Source organism: Pyrgilauda ruficollis, unplaced genomic scaffold (genome assembly GCF_017590135.1).
Source record: "Pyrgilauda ruficollis isolate IOZ18807 unplaced genomic scaffold, ASM1759013v1 scaffold250, whole genome shotgun sequence".
Lineage (NCBI taxonomy): Eukaryota > Metazoa > Chordata > Aves > Passeriformes > Passeridae > Pyrgilauda > Pyrgilauda ruficollis.
The window spans coordinates 170,856-183,338 of NW_024523823.1; the positions used below are offsets into that span (position 1 = coordinate 170,856).

Consider the following 12,483-nt stretch of genomic DNA (forward strand, 5'->3'; position numbering starts at 1 on the left):
ACACTAGAGAAATGTTGCGGTGTTAAACCTGCTTTGCCGAAAATCCGGAGGGAAAGGGAATTTTCAAGAGGCTTGCACTGGGGATCTTCTAATCCTTACAATCAAACGAGCGCCTGTATCAAGCTGGCTGTGTCCACCCTGCGATCCCTAATCCCGAATTCACGTCCATCCCACGGGATCAGCCCTGGGCAGGCTCTGAGCTCTGCAGGGACCCATCCCGGCACGGCGGGGAGGAGCGCTGCTCCTTGGGATGGGATGGGATGGGATGGGATGGGATGGGATGGGATGGGATGGGATGGGATGGGATGGGATGGAGAGGGATGGGATGGGGTGTGATGGGATGGGATGGAGAGGGCTAACACATCAGCGCCGGTACCCACGCTTCGCCTGGGGTGTCCCCACGCTTTGCCTGGGGTGTCCCCACGCTTTGCCTGGGGTGTCCCCGCTTGGACAAATGCCGGCAGATTTGCTGCCAGCTCTGTGAGCATCATCAGGACATGCCCGCTCAGCTGAGGAATGAGCTGCCAGCAGAGCTCTGCCGGTGCACAGAGCCCCCGGCACACCTCTGCTGGATGCTGAACTGCGCCCAAACCCGCCCCGGCTGATTGCAGGAGCAGCTGGGGGTGAACAGGGCTCAGTGCCCCGCTCCGGCTCAGACCTGCCCAGCTCAGCGCGGGGTCCCAACTCCCGGACAGCAAGAGACGCAGAGGACAATCCCTGGTCACCGGGGCCGGGGCCAGAGCCGCTCGTCCCGTCCCTGTCCCGCGCATCCTGTCCCTCTCCCTGTCCCTGTCCCGCTGGTCCCGTTCCTGTCCCGCTGGTCCTGTCCCTGTCCCGCTGGTCCCGTTCCTGTCCCGCTGGTCCTGTCCCTGTCCCGCTGGTCCCGTTCCTGTCCCGCTGGTCCTGTCCCTGTCCCGCTGGTCCCGTCCCTCCCGCACCGCCCGCTGCCTGCGCCGCCCGCCCAGCCCCGATTTACGAGCAGCGTGTGAAGGACAGACACTGGGCCGCTGGGCTGAACAATGCGGGAATATTAGCCGAGTTACAAAAACAAACAAACCAAACCCTGCCGGGAGCCCGTTTCATTTATCTTCCTTTGTCCCGTTTTGCTTCAGCGTGAAAGTCGCCCTTTCAAGCGCAGCGGTGGCGTTCCAGCCCCGGCGGGCAGCTGATCCAAGGCGCTGCCCCGCGAGCTTCCCAAAGGCTGTTTGCACACTTCAATTCATCCCTGAATATTCAGCCGCGTTCCCCTCCCTCCAACCCTCCCAGGACTTTTTGCCCAAGAGCCGAGGGTGTAGAGCCCGGGGCCGGGGATGGCGGGGCGCAGAGCCTTTGTGCGCAAACACAAGCTGCTGTTTGTATTTGCCGTCCCTCTGTCAGAGCCCGATTGTGCGCGGGGCAGCGCTGGCCACCAGGCTGCTCTCAATATCCGCCCGGCCACCGCCGCTGCCAGAGGGACGCTCCCTCCCTCCCTCCTTCCCTCCCTCCCCGGCCGCTTTGAAGCCAGGGGATTTAATTTCATGAGGCTTTCGGTAATCACGTTCCGATCTCCAACACTAACCAGAACTGACTCCCTCTTGCAAAAGGGGGAGGATGAGCCCGTAAACAGCCGCGGCTCGGGACGGGCCGCGCTGACAGAGGAAGGGAAACGCGGGGCTGGTTCTGCGCCGCTTATCAGATGGGGCTGGAAAACAACAGGCAGCGCCAGGAGAGAGCGGCTTTACCCTTCCCGAGGACGCTCTTCGGGGCTCTCGTGCACCACAAACTCTGATTTTTAAACCCAGACATTTTCCTCCTGTCCGCGGCTCTTCCCGTCCTTTACCTTCCCTCTTCCCCGCTCCTTTTCGTGTCCTGATGCCTCTGCCGCACTGCCCAGGGCTCGCTTTGCTGCTTTTCGCTCCTTCTGCTCTGCATCGCTGCCTGCTGGGGCAGCCAGCGGCCAGGAGGAGCCAGGGCCGCTCCTCCGGGGAAGGTTTTGCTCGAAGAGGAAGCTGCGGACAGGGGGAATTAGGTCTCACCTGCCGGCACGGCCCTCCCTCCCCTCTCCTCCCCTCCCTGCAGGCAGGGCAGGGCTCAGCTCTCCCCAGAGCATCTTTTCCCCCACAGGCAGAGATGACACTCTAGACCCTGAAGGAAAGTCCTTTTGGGGCTGTGAGAGCAAAGCAAGCGCTGGGGCAGTGCCCAGTGGGTGTTAAAATTCCCTTTTCCAATCAGATGTGCTGTCCATTCTCTCCTCACCCACTCTGCTCTGACTGCCTGAGCCTGCACCCTAAATACCCACAGAGCTGCCATTAAGGGTCGCTAATTGTTCCCATAGGATAATTAATGATAATTCCAACGAAGATTGTTTGCCTTGGTCAAAACCAAGCACGGATCCCACTGATCCACCCAGCGCAGCCTGGCAGGGATCTGGGTGATGGATGGCCCCGAAATCCCACAGGGAAGATGACGTGGACACCTCATCCATCTTCCCGTGCCGGGCCCTGAGCTCGGAGCACGCAGGCGGTGAGGAGGGACCGGGGGAGCAGCTGGGCTGCTCCTGCGGGCCGGGAGCGCGCAGACCCTGCACGGATGTGGCAGCGAGCCCGGATCGGGGCTGCTGAGCCAGCAGCATTCCTGCCGCTCCTCCTCCAATTCCCACCTGGGACAGCGGGAGAACACCTCCCCTCCCTCCTTCCCTCCCTCCCTCTCTCCCTCCTGCCCTGACAAACTGGGGAGCGCTGTCCCCTCTGCATGAGGCACCATCGACAAATCTGGGCCTGTTTCTCGCTGGCAGAGAGAGTTTCCCACCCCAGCAGGTCAAAAAGGACAAATCTGCTGTAAAACAACCCCACAGAGCCGGGCTGCTCCCAGCCTCTGTCACTGCACTGCCTGCTCCTGCCCCTCGTGGCATTTTTGCCCTTTCCCAGGGGAAATTTGGGGTGCTGTGTCTAGGCCTGGGCTCTCCATCCTCTCCCCAAACGGGAGATGCAGCAGCTTTGATCCTCAAGCAGAGGTTCCCAAGGTTGCTCCCACCTGCCTGTGCTGGAATCTCCACTCACCTGCCCACACAATCTCTTTTTGCTGCTTGTTTTTGGCAGAAGAGGGCCAAGGACCGCTGGGCTTATCCACTGGCAGCCCCTCCATGCCCAGGGGAGCAGGAACTGGCCTGGGGGCTGTGATCACCGTGCAGCACCCCCGGGTGCCCCGCCTCGGCCCCAGAGGGGATCCCTCTCCACCAGCAACCACAGCCTGGTGGGAACAGGCGTTGGGCAAAGCCAGAGGCCCCTTCCAGCCCTTCTGTGGAACAATTCAGAAAAGCCCCGTACTTCCAGGAGAGAGTGAAATAAAGGATTGCTCCTTCCCCGCCCTCCAACCCTCTGTTCAGGTGGGGCATGCAGACACGATTTTCAACCCTCCCGCCGCTCACAAGACACTTTGAAAGTGTTGGAAAGGAAAATTTCTGCCTGTGGAAATGTCTGCTCAGGATGATTTCCTTCACGGTTTCACAGCTGTGTGTGGGACATGAATCCAGGCTCCTTCCCTGCCTGTTCCTCTCCCTGCCCTCTGCCATCCCGGTGAGCAGGAGGTGCCTGCTGTGGGCAGCAGTTCTGTGCCCAGTTTGTGCTGTCGATGCCCCCCGTGCCAGCTGAGCCCCGGAAGAAAATAATCTCTCTGCCCACATCACTCATCAGCTTTTAAACTCCAGTCTCCACTAAAACCAGCGGTGCACAAAATACTTCCAGAAAGTCATCTCCCAGCAGAGCTGAGTGTCTCTTCCATTCCCGTGTTCTCCAGGTCAGAATGTTTCTTTGGTATCTCCCAAAAGAAGACGGGATTTCCCCCTCCCCAGCACTGATTCCCTGGTTTCTGCTGAGCCCAAAGCGAAGTCTCGCTCAGTGTGGGGTTGAGCCCCTCCTTGCCACTGGTCCCTCTGCTCCTGGATCGAGAGCGGCGAGTCCCCGCTCCGCTCCCTCCCGGAGCCTCCGCGGCTGCCCTGGCTGGGAGCAGGAAAAGCCTCCGTCTCCTTATCAGTCCCCAGGGCATCCTAATCCCCTTATAAACGCAATCCATTACACAGATATCCTGTTAAAAGCCTGCCTGTCACTCCAGCCAGCCCCATCCCAGCTCTCCGCACTCTGGAGCGTGGTCAGGGGGGATGAGTCTGCCGCGGGCAGAGCCGGGACTGCCCCGGCCTGTCCCTGTCCCTGTCCTGTCCCTGCCCTGTCCTGTCCCATCCCTGTCCCTGTCCCTGTCCCTGTCCCTGTCCCTGTCCCTGTCCCTGTCCCTGTCCCATCCCTCTCCCTGTCCCGTGCTTTGATCCCCCTCAGGCACGGCTCTCGTCCCGTCCCGCCGGGCTGCAAGGCCAGGCTGAGCCGTGCCAGCCCGGCCGTGCCCGCTCCGTGCGGGAAGCAGCGGGGGTCTGGCAGGGATGCTCGGGACGGGAGCTCGGCTTATGCCAAGCAAACGTTTCCTGCTGATCGCAGCGGCAGAGGCCAAACGGCAGCGCTGCTCCGGAGGCACCCTGGGGACGGAGCAGATGTGGCTCTGCCACCGCCGAGCCCCGTCCCGGCTCTGAGCCCTCAGCACGGGCTGATCCTGGCAGCAAATCCTCTCCCTTCTCTCCTGAAACACGCGGGGATCTGTTCGGGGCCATCACGAACGCGCTGCAGATGAACCATCCTGCCGAGGCTGAGCCTGTGAACCCCCCGTGCCGGGGACACGGCCCTGCCGGGGGTCCCGTGCTCCAGGCAGCTGTGCCAGAGCTCTCCAGGGAAAGGCGGGTGCTGGGTTTGATGGGTTCTGGGGCTGCTGTGGGCTTTTTGTGCTGTTTGACAGCAGCAAGTGGCCAAATGCTCTACAGCCCCTGCAGTGCCAGGCAGGTACCCAGGCTGTTCCAGCCGGCCTCACCCCGGACCTCCTCTGCCCTGGATGTCCCCCAGGACAAAACTGGTGGGGGAAAAAACTCAACACAGCGCCCTGAAATCCTCCAGGAAATCCTCAATAAACTCTGCTTGCACAGCCCGACCACAGACAGGTCACACAGGATGGGAGCTGTGAAGGAGCTTGAGGTGGGTGATCAATCAGGGCAGAGAAAAGGAATCCCTACATTTAATAAGAGACACCAGAAACTCTCTGGAATGAAATCCTGCAGTCCCATGAAGCGCACAAGAGCCTCCAAAACCACTACCAAAAATCTGGGTGTCACAAAAAAGAGGCAGGAGAGATCTAGGGCCAAAAAGGCGTCAACCCTCCGTGGCCACAAAAATCCATCTCCCGTCCCTGAGGATGAAGGGGAGATAAATTAAGAATACAGAGACAAATTCGTGTTCCCAGCTGCTCCCAGACAGAAATCCCAGAATCCTGGGAGTGCTTTTCCAGGCAGCGGGGATTCCAGAGCCCTCGGGTGCTTTTTGCTCCATCCCTGGAGAGCAGCACGTCCCCCCGGGCAGGCACAGGGAGTTTGCGAGGCGAGGACAGCGGAGGCTGAATAAGGATGACAAGATTTGGCCCAGAAAGAGGAGGGCAGAGATTAGCCGTGGACAAGCTCAAGGGAAGGCAAGTGTCCAACCCGGAGTGCCAAGCCTGGTTTTGTTTTAGCCTTAACTGCGCTTTTTTGTTTGTTTGTTTGTTGGTGTAAAAACCTTTCTGTTGGAAATCAGTTTAACTTTAAGCTTCCTGAGAATAAAAGCCTGTGAGAAAGCTCTGCCCATGCGAGGCTCCCTTGGGAGGCTACAATGGGAGCCTCAGCAGCTCCTGGGCCCAAATTTCTATGGCTACAGCACCCATCTGCTCAGCAATACAGCCACCCTGCTCCGTGCCTCCCCAGCAGCACAGCCCGCCGGGAGCTGCACCAGGCGCGGCTGGAGAGGACCCGAGGCTCCGTGGATGGCACCTGGAGCCACGAGCAGTGCAGCCCCCACAGGGTCTGCTCCAGCTGCTGCTGAAGCTGCCCCAGTGGCAGTTTCCTGAGTACAAGGATGCTGCAGTAATGCTTCGTGACCTTCTCAACCCAAATCCAAAGGATTTCACAGAGCCCCCCTTTGCTCCCTGTGCATGGGGAAACTGAGGCTCAAGACAAACCTGGATATCAGAAATGGTGAACTTTCCTGTTACCATCAGGAGGCAACAGGTAGCACCAGCACAGAGCAGCTCCAAAATCCTGCCCCTGGCTGGATCCAGACACAGGCAGAGTGGAGTTGTGCTGCCAGATCCAGGCACCAGCGCCTGCCTCGGGTGGACAAAGGAGAATACACTGTGGGGATGCTGCTCTGTGGGACCCTGGGGATCCTCTGTGGGACCCTGGGGCTCCTCTATGGCACCCTGGGGATCCTCTAAAGCATCCTGGGGATCCTCTAGGGCACACTGGGGATCCTCTGTCAGACCCTGGGGGTCCTGCAGGGGCAGCTTGGGGGTCCTGTCCAGAGCCTCTCTGCCCAGGCTGGGACTGTGGCTGTTTCTCCAAGCAAGAAGGGATGGATGTTTGCAACCTTCCCCACCCTCTGGAGCAGCCGTGGCCATCAGCAGGGTGGACAGGGGGACACTCAGACTCCTTGTCTCCTCACAGAGGGATTTGCAAAGCCACTTTGTTCCTCTGCCTGACTCCCATCCCACCAGGGAACTGAAGGGAGCAGTGGATGTGCTCCTGTGTCACCAGGTCCCTGCCAGCTCTGCCAGTCCCACCCACACTCCCCTTCCTAGTGCTGCAGCCAGAGCCTCTGTCCCTCTGTCCCTCTGTCCCCCTGTCCCCCTCAGGATAAGCCACCGGCAAAGCCCCGAAGCACCACGGGAGGGGAGCAGGCAGAAAGGACAGCTCCCACCACCCAGCCCTGCCTGGTCGGATGCACCCTGGTCACCGTGAGCCACTGCCAGCCCCTGGTGGCCCCGGGCTCACCCTGGCTCCCTGCCCTGCCCACTCGGGGGTGCCTGGGGCCTGCAGACAGGCACTGCAGACAGACAGACAGACAATTCCTGCAGGGACTGTCCAGTGGGACAGAGCCAAAGTCACCTCCAGCTTGACTCCTCCTTCCGTTTGGAGACCAAGGAGAGTGGGAGGGAATCCTCTCATGAGGCTCCCCAGTATCCCCCTGTGCCAGCCTGGGGAAAATGGTCACAGACAGGATGGAATGGGGAAAGCTTTTGAGATGGAGGTGATTAATGCAGGGTAAGGGAAAGGGATCGCCTGAATTTCATAAGGGACACCAGGAACTCCCTGGCATGAAACCGCTCCCATCCCTCCGAGGGAGCAGAGCGAGAGGAGCGGCTGTGTGGGAGGATCTGATTTCCCTGGCTGTGGTGAGGGTGGAGGGGCCCCGTTTGCTATTTTAGCAAGCACTGCCCTGCAAATGCCAAAGGCCCAGGTTTGACTGGAAGGAAGTTTTTCATTGGGAGTGTTTGGTGGGCGCTTCTCTCAGAGTTCCTGGTCAGCTCCTTGTGCGAGGTGAAGTTTCCTTTCCGCTGAATAAGAACTTGCTCGGAAATTGCTGTGACATGAGGCACATCCCAGCCTGGGAACCCTTCACAGCCTGTCCAACACCAGGCTCCCCGTGCTGCCCGTGCCAAATCCCCTATCTGGGAACACAATGTGTTTCCTTTCTCCCCCTGCGCTCACTCCCGGGTTTGTTAAACGCTCTCAAGGCACCAAAACCCGAGCGGCGCCCGGCACCTGCAGACAGCGCTGACATCAGGAACACGTGCAGGTGCCGGGAGCAGCTCCTGGCTCCGTGGGGAGCGGCGCCGGCACTGGAATGGGGTCTGGAGTTCTCCACGAGCCTGTCAGCGGGATGCAGCCTGGGCTCGGCCCGTGGTGCTTTATCCCAGGCAGAGCAAAGGTGCTCTGTGCAAACTGAATGGAGGGCGCTGGTCCGGCTCGTTCCCAGCACTCTGAACGACACCGTGGTTCTGGAGAAACTGTGGAACGGTGCACGTTGGGTTTCAGTGATGTTAAATCTGATCAAAGACCCTGCCTGCGTTTTCCTGTGTCCACACGAGCTCACCAGCAGCTGAGCTCTGGCAGCGTTTTACTCCAGACCTTTCCCAGCTGCAGTTCCTCTCCCGGGGGAGCTGGAAGCTGCATCAGGAAAAGCTGGGCTGGAGAAGGGGGCTTGGGCTGGACCAGCGCTGAGCAAAGAGCCAGCCCAGCGGCGCTGGAGAGAGGCAGGATGGAGAACAGACCTCCGAGCTCTTCTCCAAGCCGAGTCCTCCCCGGAGCACTCCGGCTCCCAGGCGCCCGGCCAAGCCGGACCGCCAGGCCAAGCTCTACGTGGATGAGTTACTTGCCAGGTAAAGCTGATGGGAACCTGAGGCTGTGAGAGCTCTGCAGGAGCAGCTCCCTGGAGAACATCTCCTGGGGACGAGCCCTGTCCTCTCCACGTGCAGTGCTGGGATCTCACAAGGGGCTCTAAAGAAAAATTCGATCTGGCTGGCAAAAAGCGTTCCCATGGGAAATTTTGACTTTCTGTCAGAAACTCCAGAGCATTTCTTTCTCAGCCCCAAAGAAGCATGAATAGGAACAAAGATTCAGCTTTGGCAGGGGGAATGGGCTTACCAAAGAAAACACCCAAATTTTTAAGCAAAGCAGACACATTCTATAATTTTTCTCTTTGGATGAAAAGAAAAAAGGAAAATAAAACTCCCAACGATTTTCCAGAAAGTAAAAAAGTAAATTCATTAAAAAAAATTAAAAAAAAAATTAAAATGCAACCAGTCCTCCCAGCGCTACTCGATGCAAATTCAGCTGATTTGGCTGATGCCCCTTTCGCTCAGCACGGCGCTCCGGTCCCCGAGCGGCGCTGGAGGAGCCTCCAGCGAGCGGCGGCTCCAGCAGCAGCTCCCGCTCGTCCCCTGCCCTGCCCCGCGCGGGCGGCTCCGCTGACCCGGGCCTGACTTTCTCCCAGGATTTGGGAGAGAAACCAGGGTGGGCCGACGGTCGTGAGCGAGTGGGTGGGAGTTGAATGGGGTTATTGTGATCTTTATCTGGGGGGATTATTCCAGGCGGTGTGGGCTTGGCAGGGCAGCGCGGGGTTTTGGCCGCGGCTGGTTTTTACAGACTGATAGGTGCGGCCCCAGGGAAGGAGCGGCGGCACTGGGCTGCGGAAAATTGTTTTACGGTAGCTTCGTCCTTGCAAAACACTCACTTCCCAGCAAAGCCGGTGGAAAAGGAAAAAACAGAGCGATTTTCGTTTGCAGAAGTCTGACGCGGCTAGGAACGCACATGGTCTGAAATGCAAAGCCTGGCATAAAAGTGACATATTTTACTGGAAACTGGGAACTTGCTTCCCTTTTATTGGAAGTACATTGGAAGGGAGAAGGATGGTAGGAGCACGGCGCCAGCACAATAACTGAATAGAAGCGTTTTCAGGAGAGTCTGGGGATCCTGCAGAGTACACCGGGGGTCCGATAGCACCTCGAGACCGCACCAAAATTTACGGCATCGCTGATAGCGGTGACTCTGCAGGCAGGGAGCGGGAAAAGCCGGACCCCTCCTGCCCCCCGGCCTCGCTGCTGGGCGAGAGACAGCGCTGGGAAGTAAGCGAGACGCGGAGCTCCGACCCCGAGCGCTGCCGGGCAGCGGGACCCGCGGGACGGCGGAAAAGCAAAGCCGGAGCTGACCCCGGCAGCCTCGGGCACCTCCGCTCTCCCTCGGGACGCGGCACCTCTCGGCCGCCTCCCCTGTCCCGACGGGATCCGAGCATCGCCCCGAGGCTGCCGGGACCCCGGAGCCGCCACCCTCGGTGCCACCGGGCCCCTCTCCCCGCCAGATAACCCGGCTCGGCCGTGCCTTCCTGGTGGAGACGCCGGCGAAGAAATTGCGCTCTCTGCAAGGCACACATCTGATTGTGATTTGGGGAAAAAAATAAAAAATGAAAAGAAGGGAAAGAAAACAAAAAAAAAAAAAGAAAAAAAAAAGAAAAAAAAAAGAAGGCGGCCAACCTCGGCCGCTCGGCGAGGGTTTTTTCCTATAGTCGGAGCTGCAAATATTTTGGAAGACGGGACAGTGTTTTCCGTGTAAACAAGGCGGCGGCGGCGGCGGCGGGGCCGGGGCTGCGCTCCGCGGGGCCGGAGGCTCCGGGCGCGGGGAGCGGAGCCCAGTCCGGGGCATCCCAGCCCCGGGGCCGGGTCCCCACGGGCACAGCGCTGAGCACCGGCCCCTAAACCGCGAGGAGAGGAGCGGCAGCGCGCGGGGATCCCGCTGGGAAGCGGGGGTGGAAGATCGGAGGGAACGTTCGGCGGGATGTGTGGGGACTCATGGGAGAACTGCCCAAACTCTTAACCCTTGTCCACCTCGGCAGAGGCCAGAGACACTCCGTGTCTCCCGGGACAGCCAGCATGGCGCGTTTCTGGCTCCAGATGGACCGAACCGGCTGCTGCTCCCTTCTCATTTGGCCCTGGGGCTCCCTCAAGTCCCCGCCGCCTCCTCCCGGGGCCGCCCGCACCTTCTGAGGATGCAAGGACGGGAGCTGCAGGCTTTGCCCGGCTTCCCTGCCCTGTTCCCGGCCGCCTTCCATCTCCGGAAAGGGCCAGAGCCCGTCCCGGTGCCGGTGCCGGTCCCGCCCGGACGCGGAGCCTCTCGGGCTCGGCTGCGCTCTGAGCCTGTGTCCCGGGGAGGAGAGCGGGGCTGCTGGCGAGCTCCGGGATCCCCGGACCGGAGCCGGGCTGTGCCCTCCGGGCCCCTCGGCCGGGACCCGCGGGGGACGGGAGACCCTGCCCTGCCAGCTCCGCGGTCCTCCGGACACGAACGGCGTTTTCCCGGAGTCCTGAATGCCCCTCTCCTCAGCTGCTTGGTTTTTCCTGCCTCGCGTTTCCGAGCCTCCCTTTGCTCTGCACATCGGAGTCCCCCGCTAACCCCGTCCTGCGCCGCCGGCTGCCCCGGGTGTCCCCGTCCCACGCCCCCGCGGTTCTCGGTATCCCCTGCCCCAAATTCCTGTGCCCTGCCCGGTGGTCGCAGGCTCCCCGTGCCCGCCGTTTTGCACCTGGAGGTCCCTCGGTGTTGTCACCAGCGGGTTCCCGAGTACCTCAGAGTCCCCTGCCTTGAGCTGCCGGGCGCCTCAGCGTCCCATCCCCTGCGCTCCCGAGTGCCTTCACATCCCCGCTCCGCGCTCCGAGGTCCCTCGGTGTCCCGTCCTCATCCCTCCTCTCCCCGGTACCTCAGCGTCCTCCTCCTCTCCCGTTCTCCGTGTCCCTGCGTGTTCTCGCGCCGCTCGGCGTGTCCCTGGATGTCCCCGTGCCTTTCGCTGCCTTCCCCCGCAGCTCCTTCGCTCTGCCCTCCCTCTGCCTCCCCTCCGGGGACCTCCGCGCCCCGTCCCCGTCCTCCTCCCGCCCGTGCCGGCGTGTCCGCGCCCGCGGCCGGGACTCACCCACGCACTCGTTGGCCTCCCGGGCCGTCGCTCGCTGCCAGGGCCGGTCGTAGTGGAAGGGCTTGCAGCGGTCGCACTCGGGGCCGGCCGTGTTGTGCTTGCAGTCGCACACCAAGCTGTCGTCGCGGTCCCGGACGCAGCGCGACGCGTGCCCGTTGCACTTGCAGCGCCCGCCGACCTGCAGGTCGGACACGGCGTAGAAGTAGGAGTCGCGGGCCAGCTCGGAGTCGTCCTCGCTCTCGTCGCCGAAGGTGTGCAGGCGGCTGAAGGTCACCCTGATGTCGGTGGCCGTCACCCAGTCCTGCAGCACGGGCGAGTTGTCGAAGTCGTGGGCGGTGGGGCGGCCGTCCAGGGTGCTGAAGGCGATGAGGCCGCCGGAGAGGGGCCGCACGTCGGTGTGCGAGTCGGTGCACACCGCCTCCTGCTCGTTCTGCTTCGTGATGGCGGCGCGGCTCGGCTTGTTGTACATCTTGCGGCACTGCGTGGAGTAGAACTGGAAAGGCACCCAGGTCTTGCCGTAGTCCATGGACTTGTGGATGGCCATGGACTCGGGGCGCGGCGAGCAGAACTGCAGGCTGACGTAGGTCACCTCGAATTTCTTGCCGAGGGACAGGGTGAGGGTGACGTTGTGGGGATACTGGACGTAGCTGTCGGACTGCCAGCAGGTCAGGTTGTGCGGGTTGTTGAGGTCGGTGAGGAAGGAGGGCGGGTGGGCGCGCTTGGGGTCGGAGGCGTTGCAGAGGTGGCAGGTGCGGACCTGCTCCTCGCCCTTCTCCGTCACCACGCAGTACCGCGACGGCGGCTTCCCGCAGGTGCTGGACACCTTCACCTCCTTCCCGAAGGCCGAGTTCACGAAGTCGGGGATGCAGCGGCGGGGCAGCCCGTGCTCGTCGTAGCAGGGGTCGGGCTGGGCGCTCTGCACGGCGAACATGCTCACGCCGTGGTAGCCGCCGCGCAGGGGCTGCGCCAGCCACGCCGCCGCCAGCAGCAGGGCCAGCGGCGCCTCCGCTCCCCTCCGCGGCATCCTGCGCGACCTCCGCGCGGCGCGGGGACAGCGGGGAGGGGGACGCGGGGCAGACCGGGGAGCCGCCGCTCGCCCGCGGGGCACCTCGGCCGGGGACGCGGTGCGGCGGCTCAGGGAGCCCGGAGC

At 61.7% G+C, this 12,483-nt stretch overlaps 1 protein-coding gene across 1 annotated transcript in view; it reads right to left on the reverse strand.

Annotated features, from left to right (window-relative positions):
- NTN1 (netrin 1) overlaps window positions 1-12,483 on the reverse strand; it is an 86,529-nt gene extending 74,046 nt beyond the window's left edge. The window contains exon 1 of the mRNA XM_041470952.1: window positions 11,334-12,483. Coding sequence (XP_041326886.1) covers window positions 11,334-12,357 — 1,024 coding nt within the window. The 5' untranslated portion in view covers window positions 12,358-12,483. The remainder of the gene's footprint in view (window positions 1-11,333) is intronic.